This window comes from Xenopus laevis, chromosome 4L (genome assembly GCF_017654675.1).
Source record: "Xenopus laevis strain J_2021 chromosome 4L, Xenopus_laevis_v10.1, whole genome shotgun sequence".
NCBI classification, from domain to species: domain Eukaryota; kingdom Metazoa; phylum Chordata; class Amphibia; order Anura; family Pipidae; genus Xenopus; species Xenopus laevis.
This window is the reverse complement of record NC_054377.1, coordinates 70,946,672-70,965,511: the sequence shown is the minus strand read 5'-3', so window position 1 is coordinate 70,965,511 and position 18,840 is coordinate 70,946,672. Positions and strand designations below refer to the sequence as shown.

Genomic DNA, 18,840 nt, shown 5'->3' with positions numbered 1-18,840 from the left:
ACTATATTAGTATACAGACTATTTAACCACATTGCAAGGTTCTGGAATAAATGCAGCTGTGTTGCAATAACTAAGTGGGTTATTTATCAACGGTGGAGTTTTAGAGGTTTGAGCAGTTTTTTTTATACCACAAATAAAACTCACAACTCATTTTCTATTTTATGAAAAAAATCAAATGTAAAAACACGAATCAGAGTAGTCGGGGTGAAAAACTTGAATCTATCGAATTGAGTGTTCGAGCGAAACTCAACCAAAAAAAACTCGAACATCATGAAGGCTACAAATATCTTCAAATCGTTGAAGGGACCTTTGCCATTGACTTCTACGTGACTTTAAAATGTTTAAGCTGGAGTATTTTCATATTTGAGCTATTTCCAGGTTCAGGGTATAATATATCAAAAAAAAATGTAAACCTCGAAAAAATTTTGTTGTTTTTTTTACCCAAAAATTTGTGTTTTGACTGAATAACCCCCTAAGTGTTTAGAAACATTACAAGTTTTACAAGCAATTAAATTGTTGCATTTCTTTTTTTGTGGCCAGCCACCCCCCACCAACTCTCACCATGTACCGGTACTACAAATCCAGCAGCAGCTGTGTGAGCTATGCTCTTACTTGACAGTTTGTCAGTAACTCATACTGTCCTAATGTGTGAACTGCATCAGAAGAGAAATTATTCTATTAATTTACTAATCTGTTCTCACAAAGGACACCTGGGAAAAGTAAGTAAAACAGTAGCACAGCACCTGTGCAGCAGGAGCACAGACCTGAGGGAAAGACCTTGGCAATTACAATCTCTACCATACATAAAAGGCATAGATACCTGAAGTATGCTGTTGAGGTAGCAGGTATTACCAAGATTATTCAATCCAACAAATGGAATAAGACTTTCTTTTTTTACACAGCAAGCTGGTGGTGATAACTGAGGAGTTGGAACAACTTGATCACTGCAGCTGGAGATAAGAAAGAAGGGACATCTTAGCCTTTCGCTGGATAAATCAGCAATTTTGAGAACACATACATTTAAAGGTTTATGCACGCAGAATAGCATGTTCACCTCCACAAACCTCTGCTTCAAATGCACAACAATTGCAGCACTTCCATTCTGCAGTAAACCCGCCTTTATTTCACGTTTCGAATTCAGGTGGTCTTTTCTAAAGCGAACAAAGCTTGGTTAGCATGAGAAAGGACCACCAGGGTCCAAAACGTCACTATGCCATAAGTGAAACAAAAGCGGTTTTACTATAGAATGGGAGTGCTGCAATTCTTTGTGCATTTAAACCAGTGTTCTTCCCTGCTGTTTTGGCTGGACACATCACCCAGATGTTTTTTCTTGCCACCCGATTCCTCTTTGGTCCTGCACCGCCCTACATTGTGCACTAAGGGGGAAATGATTGTGCTGAAGCCGGCAGGACAGTGCACAGTGTTTGCAGAAGCACACGGTCCTATCGGCATGTGTAAAAAAAAACCTTGTAATGCCGAGACTATGTTGTCATATGTCTACTGTTTTGGAATGTTCCTAGGAAAACTGGAGCAATATGATCAATCCCTAGGGGAGTCATCAGGCACAGAAACAAGATTCTATGCTGCTGCCAGCACACAGAATCTCCAAGCTTTTTAGGCAATTGGTTAGCCATCCTGTGCAGTATTGCTCTTAATTGTACTTAAATACACAAAAAAATGCCTACAGTGGTTGTTCTTACATTTCGGATTCCTTTTCCTCGTCATTTTGACTTTCTGTTGTTGCTGGCGATGCCTCAGTAAATTCCAGTGCCCTCTTGGTGTCTTTCTTCTGAAAAAAGCGTAAAGATAAGCGGTTCCTTCTTGGAGGACTGCTTTTGGATAGGACCGTTTGGCTTTCACAGTGAGTGACTCCTGGCATTTTATATAAAAGCCGTTCACCTTCTTCAGAAAATACAGAATACTTCTGTGGCAGGAAACCTTAGATTCCCAAATGTCCCCTGTAGAACAGCAAAACAAAAGGTTAATTCTTAGTTTGTGTGCTTAAGTATTACTTATCACAGGTAATAGATTTTACATAGTGATACATCGATCCCAAGTGATACATCAATAAACCACCAAGCTCTAGCAACTCTAGATGAGTGCTGACCTATCAATAAATTGAAATTTCAAGAGGATAATTTATACTCGGTGCATGTGACTACAATGTGAATGCACAAACTTGAGTAATCACAGGTTAGCAATTCTGCCATTAGTTGGGGTGCTAGATTATACTAGGTTAAAATGGAATCTTATGATCTAAGCTTCTTCTTCACTGTGCAGAATGGATCTTCTTTAGGCCGCCATCTTACACGCTGAGCTTTTTAAATTTTATGAGCTTAGGAACAAACTTCAGATAAAAGATGTAGAAGGAGAAGTATTATAGAACATGAATTACTCCTAATACTGCACATTTCCTAAGCTTGTGAACGCTACAGACAGTCGAGAGCACACATATGTGATGTGTCACTAACACCAAGAGAAGAGCTTAACAAGATCAAAATATTGGGAACTGCTTTGTACAAATCTGAAGCATGAACTTTTCTGTGATATAGTTGCAAGTGCAACAAGTCCAGCACATAATACAGGTATGGGGTCAGTTATCTGGAAACCCGTTATCCAGAAAGCTCTGAAATACGGAAAGGCAGTCTCCCAAATTATTATAATAAAATCCAAATTTTTAAAAAAGATATTTCCCTTCTCTCTGTAATAATAAAACAGTACATTGTACTAGATCCAAACCAATATCTAATGAATCCTTATTGGAAGCAATACCATCTTTTTTGGGTTTATTTAAAGAGTACATGATTTTCTAGTAGACAAGGTATGAAGGTCCAAATTATGGAAAGATCCCTTATCCGGAAAACTTCAGGTGCCGAGCATTCTGGATAACAGGTCCCATGCCTGTAATAGTCTTTACTATACTAAAAAATCCTTGCAGAGAGATTTTTGTTGCACATAAATGCGGAGGCATGCATTACAGTTTGAGAAAGAAACACACGTGAAAGTATATGGCATGTACAGATTACAAAATGAAATTATGCACACGGATTTTTGTGGCAGACACTTTGGTTACATCAAAAGTAACACACTGAGTGCTCTTAATGTGTGGTAACCCCCAAGAGAGTTAGTAACCCCCAGAAAACCATATATGTTTTGGGAAGTGTGCATTCTGACAAATTTCAGATGAGTACATATGTCTTCCAAATCCAATATGCTAATCTTTTGCAGTTTTTATGAAATATTTAAAAAACTTGACTTTTACAATAGCTTATCTTCTATCATGCAAGGTATGTGTAGTTGTTCTTACATCATCACTTAGCTTGTATCATCCTTGAATATAACCCGTCATTGCACTTTTATCGAAATATGCACAGACACACACTTGAATTGAAGTGCGATGATATATTACAGAATGTCATTGATCCCCGCACAAGAAGCAGCGCCAGGTGAATATGTAAAAAAACAAGTGAACAACCAACGCATTCTAGAAGAGCTGTGAATTATTTATCAATATGAGCAACTATTTGCTTGCTCACTACTCTGTCAAAGCTTGAAGTAGCAAGCTGCCAGTTGCAAAGTAGAAGAGTGAATGGGAGGAGTGGAAACAATAAAACTAAAGTATTAGCTGCAAAAATAATATTTATCATATTTAATAAAATGCGACAATCTACACAATGTTTTATTAGATTTTACATTTATTTTGTCATAGTTCCCCTTTAATAATTAAAATAAATAAATAAAAAAAATATTGAATAAAGAAAGAAAAGGAGGAGAAAGATAGAGGGAAGAAAAGGGGGGTAGGACTCTCGCTAATTTGAGTACATAATAACTAAGAGTATTTTAAAGGAGACATTTTGTGTAAAAAATAAGAACGTACCAGTGGGTTATACTCATTTAGATATAGAAGAATTGTGCTTAAAACGTAGTGTTTCAGGCTGATTTGTTTAATATTTCTGCAAAAACCCTAATAATCCCTCCCTTCCACTTCTAGCTCCCTGAATTCCCAGGCTATGCAGTCAGCTCACTGCACTGTAGTATAGGAACCAATCAGCAGCTAGCAGGACCTGATAGGGAACTGATGTCTGTCTTTGCTTGTGTGACTGCAGGGCTGTGAGTGGCTGTCCCCCTCCTACAGTGCTTCTGGCAGGGATGGGACCATTAGGCTATGCCCACCCCAGGGACCAGAGAACTTCTATTTGGAGCTCCAATAAAGGGGCGATTTTAAAAGATAATATTAATTTTTAGCACCATGTAAAAGCAACAACACATATTACTCACAACTGTCTACAAAATTAGGGGTTTTTCATTTATCCCATATGTCTCCTTGTTGCATAAAAAACATGTGTTCTGCTAAATGAAGCCTCCTGTAGGCTGTCAGTCCACATTGAGGCTACAAATAACCAGCCACAGCCCATATTTGGCACCTCCAAGAACTTTTTGCATGCTAATGTTGCTCCCCAACTTTTTTTTACATTTGAATGTGTCTCACGGGTAAAAAAAGGTTAAGGACCTCTGCACTAAATGACTGACCCACCCACAGGCCAAACAGGTGAGTAGCAACGAATACTGTCTTTATATAATTTCAGCAGACAGCTCGAACACGTGGTGGCTCACTACTCAAGCCTTTTCACTTCCCAACCTGCAGTCACACCATAGAACAGCCAATACGGTACAGTAGCAGATAAGATTTTTAAGCAGAATCAGTCCATGAACTGACCAATATCCATAACAGATGGATATCAGTTTGGATCAGCAGGCCACCATACATGCACAGAATACTGTAGGAAACATTGTTTTGCCAGATTTTACCTGTGTGCGCGACCCTCTTAAAACCTATGGCACACAGTGGGGGTTATTTATAAACATATAATACACAAAAGCCATGAATATCTTGTCAATGATATCCTTATAAACGGTGAGTTCTGATGTAATTTCTGTCACATGACTCACTGAAACTTGTGTATTATAATTAATAAAATTCCCCCTGTTATTTATAAACATATAATACACAAAAGCCATGAATATCTTATCAATGATATCCTTATAAACGGTGAGTTCTGATGTAATTTCTGTCACATGACTCACTGAAACTTGTGTATTATAATTAATAAAGTTCCCCCTGTTGTAAAATATGAGGATATTAGAAGTTACCTCCGAGTTCCATGACCTGTATAAAAACACTCGGCCTGTGGCCTTGTCATGGAAATCCTCAGTGACTTATAATATCCTTATATTTTAGAAGAGGGGGTACTTTATTCACTATATAATACACAAAGGCCATGAATATCTTGTAAATTATATCCTTATAAACAGTGAGTTCTGATTTCTGTCACATGACTCACTTTTCTGAAACGTGTGTATTATAATAAATAAAGTACCCCAGTTGCAACATATGAGGATATTATAGTTACCTCAGAGTTCCATGACCTATATAAAAACACTCAGCCTTGTGTTTTTATATGGTCATGAAACTCCTCGGTAACTTATAATATCCTTGTATTTTACAAGAGGGGGTACTATTTTCACTATATAAAGTAGAGAAGAGGGGGTTATGGCCGCTCCAGACTCACCTCCTGTGTGTGTAATCAGTACAGCTCCATTCTGCACTGTTGGGTGCTCAGCCACCAGCGTCCTCACTGTAATCAGACTTCCAAAAAATTTTTGGAAAGGCGGCACTCCGGTTAAAAAGAAAAAGTGTTTTGTTTTTTTTTTGCAACAGGTCACAGACCCACATCACCTGACGCGTTTCGGGAGCAACTCCCTTAATCATAGGCTATCATTTGAAGCCTATGATTAAGGGAGTTGCTCCCGAAACGCTTCAGGTAATGTGGGTCTGTGACCTGTTGCAATAAACCACTTTTTCTTTTTAACCGGAGTGCCGCCTTTCCAAAAAAAATTTGCAAGTTATTTAGAAACACTGGGCAAATTTGCCCCTGGGCAGTAACCCATGGCAACCAATCAGATGATTGCTTTCAGTTTTGACCCTGCAGCTGGCTAAAAAAAACAAGCTAATCACTGATTGGTTGCTATGGGTTACTGGCCATGGACAAATCTGTCAAGTGTCTATAAATGAGCCTATTTATTCAGTGTACATGCTGTATCTATTAGAATACCAATCAGAATGCTTACTGTGTGACAATAAGGGACTACTTGGATTATAAAACGTATCTGGAAGCTGACAAGAAATAGACGAGCAAAGAAGCTTTTGAGTAAGTTAGACTAGACGAGTGAATGGAAAGCTAATGGGATGCTGGCAGCAGCCAGGGAAGCGTCACTAGCGCATCACAGGGAAAGCCCCGCCATTGCTACTGACGATTGGACACACACGCCTCAATAAAACCAGTTACTTTCGCTTTCACAAAATCTATTTCTCCGCTCCGAGTTGCTAGTCTAATGTTCAGCGTTTAAATACAGAAATACTATAGTCAACCCGCTGCTCTACTCCGTATCCCAGAGCTGCACTGCCCACACGAACTGCAGCGCAACTACAACTCCCGCCGGTCTCAAGAGTGCATTCCATCAAAAGTTCAGCACGCACAGGAGGCCGGCAAAACCAACAACCAAAAATACGTAAAAATACATAAACGTGACCCCGATTTTCCACTTCGATTTTGCGGAAGGGCCCCACTGAGTACAATGTTCGAGGCAGTAACCCCGCCAGCTTCGCAGGAATGCAAATATGAACTAGGAACGGAAAATCGTAACTATAGCACCTACCGAGCAGAACGATTTGACAGATAATCCATTCCCGAGAGTGTACTTTTCGCTGTACTCCCGTTCGCAGTAAAGCGCGGGAGTTCTCCGAATTCTCTAGTCCCTATCCCTGTAGTGGACCTTCCGATGTCATCCGTGACATCACGACACCACGTGACCACTCCGTCTGCAGCGATAGGAAATGCAATGCGCTAGTCCAGGAAGTGGAAGTCAGAAGAGCGGGAGATTTGAATACAGAACGTATACTGTAGTATAATAATACTTCAATAGGTGGAACAGGCGCAACAGCCTGAATGTTTCGGGAAAGATGTAACATAAATACATTCATTGCCTTAGGAAGGGGACCCTAACGGCAACATCATATAGACTCCGCAGAGGTCCGGAGGTTTCAGGCTGAGAACAACGAATGAAAGTGATATTGTACTGCTGACATATACACACTATATGTGATCATTCTAGATGAGGGGTCTATGTAGCTACACTGATTATATTGCCACAGATAAGGACAGTTCTCCAACAGTAACTTCAAGTAGAGTGTACGCTGGCAGTCATTGTGAAAAAAACTGCCCAGGCAGAGCAGGTCAAAGCTGAGTGATGCCCAAGGCAGACACTGTGACAAATAAGACATATGGGGAGCGCCCGAGCACAGCACTACTTACACTCTTCGGCTGTTGTTGCATATGGTGGTGCTTTTTCCTTAGCCAGCACTCACCACTTTAATTCTTATGGAGAGCGACCAGGTCCACGTCAAATGGTGTCCACTTCCACCAACTTCAATAATCCAAAAAATCATAGTAGACAGCACCAGTCTTGAAAATTGTTTAAAAAAGCCTTTATTGTTACTTCATGGCTTTATCATCTGAACAAATTGTTCAGATGATAAAGCCATGAAGTAACAATAAAGGCTTTTTTAAATAATTTTCAAGACTGGTGCTGTCTACTATGATTTTTTGAGCCAGTATTACCACTCCAAGTACAGAACAACGTTTCGGGGGGTTTGCACCTCCCTTCGTCAGGTTCAAAACTGCCCAGGCAGAGCAGGTCAAAGCTGAGCGATGCCCAAGGCAGACCCTGGCCATCATCACCCCCCACACACACACACACACACCCAGCAATCTCCACATTCCTCCCAGTGGCTTACAACTCACCTGTCACCATTGGCCTATCCAGAGGCGCAGGACTAGAGTTAGAGGACACAGAAGTTGTGCATGCCTAGGGTCCTAGCACCCCCTCACCTTTGCAACCTATGCATGTTCTGTCTACCCCTAGGTCACTGAATGTACTGAGCCATTCAAGCATGAGGTAATTTGCTATTATATACTGGGTCATTACCTTATACTCTTGATTCTGGAAAAGGGGGATCTGCTGCTGGCCACAGATGCACTGGCATTTTGTACGCTTTTTGTTTTGAGAAGTGTGACCAGACTGATATGTACTATGAAAATCAGTATTTTATTCATTGGGCATGTTTACAAATTTCATACACTGATGTACCTACCATTGGCAGAAGATAAACTGAAGAGAAGCTACAGCTCCTTTTCACTTGCTGTTTTGGCTGTTGACCCAAACAAGGTGAATAACAGAAAGGTCCCTCCATTTGCATGCAGTTATTCATTTTGTATTTTTTTTTTTATTTATAATTATTCAGGTTTGAAAACAACACTGAAAGCAAACAATTAACAAAAAGAGAACCCGTGCGCCTTTTAGGCTTGTGCTACAAGGAAACATTCTGTAGTGCCGTTCAAGCTGCCGGTTCACGATAACTGGGAAATATATCCCGCTTTACTCAGTGTCACCTACGCTGCTTCTCAGGGCGACCATTTAACTATAAAAAAAAAAAAACTCCCTAGCGGAAAGAACGTCTTATATGATTTCTACGTCATCAGGTGGCGCCGGAAGTGTGCGCATTGCTGAGTTGGTGCTAGTGTTTTACATCAAGTACCGGTGCAGTCATGGCGGTGAGCGAAAATTATTGTGGGGTCTGGGAATAGAGAGGATACGGCGAGCGATGAACAGGACACGTGTTTGGGTGGTTTTAATGACGATGGGGGCGCCAAAGCGATCTTATAACAGGAGATATATTTGACACCTGTCAAAATATTTCTCACCTTTGCTGAAGAGTTGCCTGACCTGCACGTTAAAGGGGCGGTTCACCTTTCAGATAACTTTTAGTATGATGTAGAGAGTGATATTCTGAGCCAATTTGCATTTGGTTTTCATTTTTTTTATCATTTGTGGTTTTTGAGTTATTTAGCTTTTTATTCGGCAGCTCTCCAGTTTGCATTGTAAGCCATCTGGTAGCTAGGGTCCAAATTACCCTAGCAACCATGCACTGATTTGAATCAGGGACTGCAATATGTGTTTTGATCATTCTAGGCAAAGGGACAGTTCCATAGCAAGTAAAGGAAGTGTAGAATAAAAATACATCGTCTAGCACTTCATGTTATTTCACGTTAATTTAAAAAGAGATTGGTTTCCTTATGGGCTTTTTCATACAGCGTAACGTGATATAAAGAATTATAAAGAAAGGTACAACTAACAAACGCTAAGTGAAGCAGTATTTTTAAAGGGGTAGTTTGCCTTTGCCAAAATAAGTCTCTTCTAAAATGATTTCCAGTAAAAGATAATGCTTATTTAGTCCTAGGGATTGGCATGCCCCACTGGAGCAGGAGGTTGCACACTTTCTGCTCCACTCTTCTTAGAGCATTGTTTCCAGTAAGAGCCATTGCAGCACAAGATTCAAGTGCTATTGCACATGCCTTGTCTCACCCTTACTTATTTTAAAGGAAAACTATACCCTCAAACAATGTAGGTCTATAGTGCATAAAACCGCTCATGTAAAACCCTGCTTTATGTAAATAAACCATTTTCATAGCAATATACTTTTATAGTAGTATGTGCCATTGGGTAATCATAAAAATAAAATTGCCATTTTAAAAAATAAGGGCAGCCCCTGGGATCGTATGATTCACGGTGCACACAAATATACCAAACAAAACATACTTGTTAGGTCACATGAGCCAATTAACAGACAAGAGTTCTGTCTTTTGCTTTCACGCTTCTTCCTGTTAAAGTTGTAGTATTTCTGGTCAGGTGATCTGAGGCAGAACAGACCATCACAAAATTGTGGTTCAAGGCAAGAGATGTGAAACAGCAATATGCCACTTAACTTGATATAAACTATCTGTTGCTCATGTATTCATTTTGGGAGTATAGTTGTATTAATGTATGCTATATAATTGAATTAGGAAGAGCCAGGACATGTGCAGTTGGTGCTGATTGCACTGCCCTGTTTTACTTGAAATGCAGGGGTTTCAGTGTGCACCACATTGGGGCTGGCTAAGCATTCTTTTTTACTAGAAATGACTTTAAAAGGAGCTTTCTCTGCTCTTTCTTGGGGGGGCTGAAGCAATACACATAGGGGCCTATTTATCATGGTGCGTAAAAGTGGAGTGAAACATTACAGGCGATATTGCCCATAGCAACCAATCAGCAATCCGATTTCAACATTTTGAAAACAAAAGCAAAGAACTGATTGGTTGGTATGAGCAACATCACCAGTAATACATGGTAAATAGACCCCCTAGTGCAGCACCACAGATATTACAGACGTAGTTTACCTGAGAATCTGGCACTGTGGGATTTTGCAGTAATTTAAGGCAAGCATTGACCTAGTCCTGCTAAATACAGTAGCTAGCAACAGATGTGTCTATATTAGTCAAACAACTTGAACTGTAAATGCTTATTCTTTTAGCTATGGTTTCTGAACTGGGGCAATTTTTCCCTGTAAATGCATACCATTGGGTTTATGCATCAAGCGATGCTAAGGCAAAGTAAAGTCAGTGTTGTTGAAATGAATAGCAAAGGTTTAGCACCATTTGATTCATAATCCTGCCTATATGCCAAGGTTAAGGCCCCTATATCTAGAACAGGGGTCCCCAACCTTTTTTTACTCATGAGCCACACTAAAGTATAAAATAATGTTGGAGAGCAACACAAGCATGCAAAAAGTTCCTGGGGGTGCCAAATAAGGGCTGTGATTGGGTATTGGTAGCCTCCATGTGGACTTGCAGCAAACAGGAGGCTCTGTTTTTTTATGCAACTAAAGCTTGCCTTTAAGCTAGGAATTCAAAAATTAGCACCTGCTTGGAGGCCACTGGGAACAACATCCAAGGGGTCGAAGAGCAACATGTTGCTCACAAGCTTCTGGTTGGGGATCACTGATCTAGAACATTACAAATTATTGTTTAGCAGTTACATTATAAATGTGCCAATTCTATTGTTTTACTACAAAAGTGTTTTATTCTTATTGTGACTGGTATGTTACTAGATTTTATAGGGCAAACCCCCATTAAATATTGTTAGAGGTAAGGCTAGGGCCAGATGATACAGATTCTGCTCCAGGGTTAAGGGTTGCTCCCCTTCTCTTTTGCAGGCAGGGTAGATTTCAGTGCAAAATGTAGTTTTTCGGTGCCAAAATCCACTGCGTCTGCCAGCACCCAAGCAGAGACAGTGCTTTCGGGTGCTGGCAGAGCAGATTCTCAGCTGAGATCCGCAATCGTCTGGCCCTAGCCTAAAGAGTATGTGTCTATTTGTGTTAAGTAGTAGCTATGCCTGTATTTTACACGTGGTATTTTTTTTTTTTACAGCCCAAAGGTAAGGTTGGAACTAAAGGAAAGAAGCAGATTTATGAAGAAAATAAGGAGACATTAAGTTTCTACTTGCGCATCATCCTTGGAGCTACAGTAAGAACTTTTCCTCCCCTCTTTGTCTGTTTATTTCTCTGCCTTTCTGCATCGTATTTTATACCAGCCACTGACACACATTTTATATTTTTCTGCATTTTACACAATTGCTTGTGATCTCACAAATTCCAGTGTATTTTAATTGGTGCTTTTTCTTGGGATTTACAACTAATTTTATGTCAATTTTTTTTTCTTAAAAAATGCCTGATTGTCCTGCATAAACCTTAACGCAGTAAAGTTTTCAGTTTCAAAGAGAAATATAAAAATCCTGTGCTTATATCCACTGAGTTTCTTTAATATGCTCCCTTCTTTAACCTGAGATTATTGAATAGGACTTGTGCTGAGCTTTTGCCTATTGTAATAATAAGAAAGACTTTGTTTTCTATTTCTTGAACTAAACAGGGAAAGTGATGCTACTCAATGTTTGATCCTTGCGAGGTAGATAATTAGATTGCTAGTGCACAGATAAGCTGGCCATAGATGTTGAGATTTTTAAAAGATCCAATCCTCATCGTGAGACCACGATTTTCTCTGAACGATCGTACGAATTGACCATCAACTAAAAAGACCAATTTGCCAGGAAAACAAAGGGGAGCTGCCTACTTGTCCCTGCAAACTTAGATAGATTGCACTGGGGCCGACAAAGATTTTTTGACCTGGCCGATCAATTTCCTGACAGATGTCGGCTGAAAAATGTACGATCGTTCGAATACCACTAACCGCACGATAATTTTGAAGGATTGATCGGACTTCTCTAAAATCAGTCGTTCAGCAAGAAGAATCATCGCGTCTATGGGGAGCTATAGTCTTCTTACATAATGAACTTCTACTTTTCTGTGCACTGGTAATCTAATTATCTACCTTGCAAGTACCAAACATGAAGTAGCTTCAGTTTATCTGCTTGCCGTGGTAAGCTCAAGAAAAAACAAAAAAACTAATTTTTGTGATAAAAACAATAGGTAAAAGGTATGTTCAGCACAGGCCCTATTCATTTAACTCATTTGAACAACTGAGTTATAATGTAAATTTAAAACATTGTCTCTGAAAAACTTCACTCTTTACTGCTGCGCTGCAAGTTAGTTTGTATCACCCCCCCCCCTTTCCCCCACAGCAGCATAACAACAGAATAATGGGAAGGTAACCAGATAGCAGCTCCCTAACATAAGATAACAGCTGCCTGGTAGATCTAAGAACAGCACTCAATAGTAAAATCCAGGTCCCACTGTGACACATTAAGTTATATTGAGTAGGTCAGAAAGCAGTTCCATCCTAAAGTACTGTCTCTTTCTGAAAGCACATGGCCAAGCAAAATGATCTGAGATGGCTGCCTACACACCAATATTACAACTAAAAAAAAAAATACACTTGCTGGTCCAGGAATTAAATTTAATATTGTAGAGTCAATTAATTGCAGTGTAATTTAGAAATAAAAACGACATCATAAAAATCATGACAGAAGAACTGAGCTTCATGTAGCATAGCATGATAATACCTACGTTAATTCAACTGATTAGCATATATATATTATTATAATACACAAGAGCCATGAATAGCCTGTTAATGATATCCTTATAAACTGTGATTAGTGATGTCATTGGTTATAATCTGAGTTTATTGATGTCATTGGATATAATCAGAGCTTATTGATGTCATTGGTTATAATTGAAGCTTAGTGATGTCACATGACTCACTGAAACTTGTGTATTATAATAAATAAAGTACCCTCGTTGCAAAATATGAGGATATTAGAAGTCACCTCAGAGTTCCATGACCTGTATAAAAACACTCGACCTTCGTCCTCGTGTTTTTATATGGTCATGGAACTTCTCGATAGTTATTTGACACCATAGCATAAGCAAAAATGTGTTAATTGCATTCATATCATTGTGAACTTCTAAATTTATCTAGGTGAGCAATTCGGTCCCTTGCTGAGGGTGGGGGGAACTGGGAAATGGCTTACTGGAGGTGTAGTGCATGGAGGAGCTACATCTACTTTTTTATTTTCTAGCCTCTAGCTAATTGAAACAGTATTTCAAGATATCCTGTGCTCCTCAAGTGATCACAGTGAACTACACTCACTCATACACACCCTCTCACACTCACCCTCTCTCACACTGTCACATTCTTTTGCTGGAAATTTTAATAATGAAGCCGCAAAAGCCAACTTGCAAAGTAGTAATCAGCATACACAAGTGCCAAATATATAAGTGTACGTGTTAAAACAGATTTCACAAAACGTTTGCAAAGGTATATTTTTACAAAATATTCAGGTACCTTCCTATGAGGTTCTTCTATAGGTGTTGGTTATGTAGGGCTTGTGCAAATCATTTTGCTGTTACCTCATTGCAATCTGATTTTTTAGGTATTATGTGGAGCTATTAATCTGGGAGTGTTTTACAGCTCTTCAAATTTCTGGACTTGGGTAAGTATGAAAACTTGCATTGTAAGGTTGCTGATAAAAAAAAAACTGTACCATATAAATGATCAGCTTTTGAGAGAATTGTGTAGTAAAATACAAATATATGGTGTAAATTTTACTTGTGGGCAAGGCTACTGTATTATGCCCTGTATGCATTATTTTTTCAGCTTGAAATACATTATGCATGTTCATTAAAAGCCTTTTAGCATTCTCTTACGAAACAACAAACTTTAAGGAGATAAAATTCCCTACTTCAGGAGCTGAGGCAGAAATCAACACAAATTGTTTACAGTCACCTGAAAGCATATATACATTCAGAGCTATTTAGCTAACTTGTTTGGTTTAGTCTTGAAAATTGTCAAGTATTTCCTTTTGTTTAGTGACATGCTACATGCATATGGCAAATGAATACATATAGATTTAAATTGTATTTTACATTGAAGGACTTTATCTTCTTGTAGCCCACTTGAAGGAACAAACTTGTTCCTTCATATATGTTTTTAAATACTAGGCCATAGAGTATTATTTATCAATTATTGTTAAGGTTTGTCAAATGCTAGCATTGCAACATCCATACAGGTGAAGCAGTTAATAAACTAACAGGTAATATAGCTACTATCTTTTTATTTTTCCATAATGACAGTCTACCGGGACTGCAAGTTTTGCTGAATGTTTTATGCAGTACCAGTTATTTAGATCATTTTACACTGTTTTGTTATGCTTTTGAACAAGTAAGGAGTCTCATTTATTGTTCAATTTCTATTGTTCAGGCAACACTGGTGTTCAGTGGGATAGTGTATGCTGGAGCTTATCGTTCTATGAGAAGCATGGCACAGGCATCTTTTTCAGAAGATGGGAGCCTTCTAGATGGAGGAATTGACCTAAACATGGAGCAAGGAATGGCAGAGTGAGTGCACGCTCACCCAGGTGAGCACAAGCTGCTCCCTCCTTTTCCTTTTAAGTTTTTTAACATTGTTGCCTGAAAGACTAAATTCATATTTTTGTTAGAATGTGTTACCTAAGAATGCATTAAGGGTTAAATACCTTAGCCTTAAAGCTTCTTTTATAGAACAGCTCCACAAGAATGCACAGTAGACAGGAAAACTATTATTGTATTTATCCTAGGTAAAGTATTCAGTTATTCATGAGTGTCCCCCAAGCCATCCTCAACCCACTGGTACTTACCACAGCTAATGCTGTGACATGATTTAGGGACCCGGGAGCTAGTTGCGCCAGTCCTGCTGTGGCAGAGCTCATGTGGTCCTTAAAGGAGAAGAAAGGGTGTTCCCCTCTTGAACCGCATTTCTTTCGCTGCCGAATTCGGTCTCCTGCACTCACACTGTCCCGTTGAAGTTTCAGCCCTTTCCAAACTTTGCTGCCGCTGTGTTGGCCGAGTGCGCGTCACGTCCCTGTCTGAAGTGCGCATGCGCTAAATTTAGTCCTCCCCCATTGCCTGTTGCCTTGTACCACCTGACCGTAATATCGCCGCTCGCATGGGGGAAGAAAAGGATATTGTACGCATGCGCAGGGCTTACTAAATTTTTACTGCGCATGTGCAAGCCCTATTACAACAGATTTGGATAGCGAGAGGGATAGATTTGCTTTTATATCCACCTTACAAAGATTTTTACTACGATCTTGGATTACAGAAAGAGGGGAAAACGTATAGAGCAAGGAATCCTGTACGTATCGCTCCATTTTGTGGGCAATCTATACAACTTTATTTGTATTTTAACTTTCCTTCTCCTTTAAATGCACTGGACTACTATTTTTTGTACAGCCGGTGGATAAATGCCACTCCCAGCCTAGAGTGAAATGACAAAGTAGTGCTGCTTCTGCACCACACTCTCCTCCTGGACTGCAGTTGCTGCTGTGCTTGGGGCGGTTTTCAACAGAAAGAATGAATAGGTCAGAAACACTTTTAAATAAAACTAGACATTTTAAGTGATTACTGCTGAATGCAGATACTTTGTACTTGCCTTGACATGTCTGGATCTATTTCAAGGAGCAAAAGGCTTTGGAAATGTGTGCATTATGTTGAGAAATTCTTTTTCTTAAAGCTGCTCTTTGTAACCACTTTGTTGCTTTTTTGTATGCTGAATTTCTAAAGCATTGATGTCCAGCTTTTTGGTGTATTGGGACGAAGTATACTAAAATTGTATGATCTGTGTAACCGATGAGGAGTATAGAAACCAGAGGTCTCCAATCTTTTAACCTGACAGTTACATTTAGATGTAGAAAGCATATACAGAGTTCATGGAGGCTGGCAGATAAGAGCTGCGATTGGCAGCTACATGTGAACTGCCACTTTGAAGCATACTCTGATTGACAAAGTGTGTTTTACCTCCAATACTTGCCTGCAAACCAGGAATTCAATGGTTATTTGCTTTGAGGTCACTGGGAGCATTATATTGCTCTCCGGCCACTAGTTGCATTTCAGTGATAGAAGTAAACAATATTTAAGGGCTGTTTCTGACCTGAAGGCTTCTGGGTTGAATAGCCTTGATCTATAGCAATGGAAAATATGGTATAGATTATATTTCTAACATATAGCAATGTTTCAGCAAGAACTTTGGCATACTCTATGCCAGTATTATTTTTGAGATAAGGATAAGATGCTGCAAAAGAGTGTGTGTGGTTTTTTTTTAAAATACATTTTGCATTTGTACCTTTTTTTATCGTATCTTTCTTCCAGTGTTTATTTCTGACCTCTGTAACTTTCTTCCTTAGACATATCAAGGATATTGTGTTGCTGACAGCAATTGTACAGGTCCTTAGCTGTTTTTCACTGTACTTCTGGTACTTCTGGCTTTTGGTAAGCTATGTCCCAAACATTATTCATCAAATACACTCCATTTAATGACCCAAAATTACAAATTACTGATATTCTTTATGCTATACAAAATAAAATAAAAAAAGAGCAGCTGCTTATGGTCGAAGAATTACACTATTCAATATTTTGTACCTAGCATCTAATTACATGTATGGGATCTGTTCTACAGAAACCCATTATACAGAAAGCTCTGAATTACAGTATGGTCATCTCCCATGGATTCCATTTTAATTAAATAATTCACATTTTTAAAAATGATTTTCTTTTTCTCTGTAATAATAAAACCGTACCTTTACATGATCCTTATTGGAGCAAAACAATCCTATAGGGTTTATTTAAGGTTTAAAGGAGAAGGAAAGCTAGCAAAGCAGTTTATTGCCAATAGATTAGCCACAATAGTGTAAACTATAACGCTTTTTATTCTGTAGAATGCTTTACCATACCTGAGTAAACAGCTCTAGAAGCTCTCTGTTTGTTTAGGATAGGAGCTGCAGTATTAACATGGTGTGACATCACTTCCTGCCTGAGTCTCCCTGCTCACTCATAGCTCTGGGCTCAGATTACAGCAGGGAGGGGGAGAGGAGCAAACTGAGCATGCTCAAGCCCTAGCCCTGGAGGTTTAAGCTGAAAACAGGAAGTCTGATACAGAAGCCCATGTGTACACAATAAAAGGAAAGAAATGCTGTGTTTCTTTTGACAGAGGACTCAGAGCAGCATTACTTTGAGGGTTTACTGGTGTATTTATATAGACCTTTCTGATAAAGCTTACTTAGTTTTAGCCTTTCCTTCTCCTTTAAGTGATTTTTAGCAGACTTAGATATGGTTATCCAAATAATGGAAAGACCCCTATTGGAAAATACCAGGTCCCAAGCATTCTGTATAGCAAAAGCAAATAAGCCAACTGTGCCTCGTTTAATAGAAAGTAGTTATGCATGTCTTCATCAATATCTGGAAGCTGATGCTCCACACTGTACCAAAAGCAGCATAAAAATATGCCGTGTTTTGTTGGAAAAATACATTTTATGTGCTTTGTTTGAGAGCAATCCTGTTTTCTATTATCCCTTTTATTTGCACTAGCTTTACAACTTCAATCTAGTTAATTATGGTGCAATTTCCACCAAAGAGGAGCACTGGCCCATGGTCTAAAGTTAGCATTGTAATCACTGTGTGTGGGGGGTGGGGTATTTAACAAATTCCAGTATTTTCTGCACTACTGGCTATGATTCTTGAAACAATGTAGTAGATGTCAGCTCTTTAGCCAAGACTCTAGTTCCACATAATTGACATCCTACTCCCCTGGTCTGTTAATGAGCTGGTAGTTTGTTTCAAGACTCAGAACCTTTACATTTGCATGCAAAGCAGAAGGAGTCTTGGGAAGGAAACATTTTTGCTGACATATCACACACACACACACTGTTTTGTAGTGCTGGGCACACCATTTAAGTGCTGGGCTCTTTATCTTGCCATGCCATGTGCTGCACATATGGGACAAACATAAGGTTTGTAAGCATTCATAGGAACTTATAAAGTGAGGAAAAGGCAAGGATTTAAAACTGCCAACCACACTAAGCCACTCAAGATAACGTAATTTCAGAATTAAATATAAGTCTCCTTTTTACACACACAATGACAATTATTTAATGTCTCCAGTATTTAAATTTATGCATGTTTTCTATTGAATCTTGCTCCGTTACTTGTTTTTCAGGCTCCTGGCCGTGCACTGTATCTGCTCTGGGTTAATGTTCTTGGTCCTTGGTTTACTGCTGATAATTCTTCTACAGTTCCACAAGAGCAAAATGAAAAACGGCAACGTCGTCAAGAAAGAAGGCAAATGAAGAGATTCTGACTTTTTAATATCATTGGAGCTGAAAAGTCTTACAATAATAGACCGTGGGCAGTTTGTGCACTAAGAAAATGGAAACAGGGGCCATATAAAAGAATATAACAGACTTATTAGTAAAGCTGCTGTTCTATAATTTTCAGTCTGCAGAAGCCAGTATCATAAAACTTGGGTGTACAGGCCTGTCTGGAGAATATGCAAATGGAGTTCTTTCAGAAACTGTTAGCACGCATGTTTGCTCATTATATTCATACTGTACTGAAAGCCATAAAACCCACACTCAATATTA

At 39.1% G+C, this 18,840-nt stretch overlaps 2 protein-coding genes across 3 annotated transcripts in view; one reads left to right on the top strand and one right to left on the bottom strand.

The window, feature by feature from the left end:
• Positions 1 to 6,856, bottom strand: part of usp1.L (ubiquitin specific peptidase 1 L homeolog) — a 24,481-nt gene extending 17,625 nt beyond the window's left edge. The window contains exons 1-3 of the mRNA XM_018258126.2: positions 6,718 to 6,856; positions 1,701 to 1,958; positions 821 to 950 (exon numbers count right to left, since the gene is read on the bottom strand). Of these exons, the coding sequence (XP_018113615.1) occupies positions 821 to 950; positions 1,701 to 1,879 (309 nt within the window). The 5' untranslated portion in view covers positions 1,880 to 1,958; positions 6,718 to 6,856. The remainder of the gene's footprint in view (positions 1 to 820; positions 951 to 1,700; positions 1,959 to 6,717) is intronic.
• On the top strand, positions 6,846 to 18,840 carry tmem208.L (transmembrane protein 208 L homeolog). Of its 2 annotated transcripts, none has more exons than XM_018256981.2 (6): positions 6,846 to 6,954; positions 11,364 to 11,459; positions 13,822 to 13,881; positions 14,649 to 14,785; positions 16,609 to 16,693; positions 18,417 to 18,840. In XM_018256981.2, exons 4-6 carry the CDS (start codon positions 14,697 to 14,699, stop codon positions 18,555 to 18,557), a joined length of 315 nt encoding a protein of 104 aa, XP_018112470.1. In that variant the 5' UTR covers positions 6,846 to 6,954; positions 11,364 to 11,459; positions 13,822 to 13,881; positions 14,649 to 14,696; the 3' UTR covers positions 18,558 to 18,840.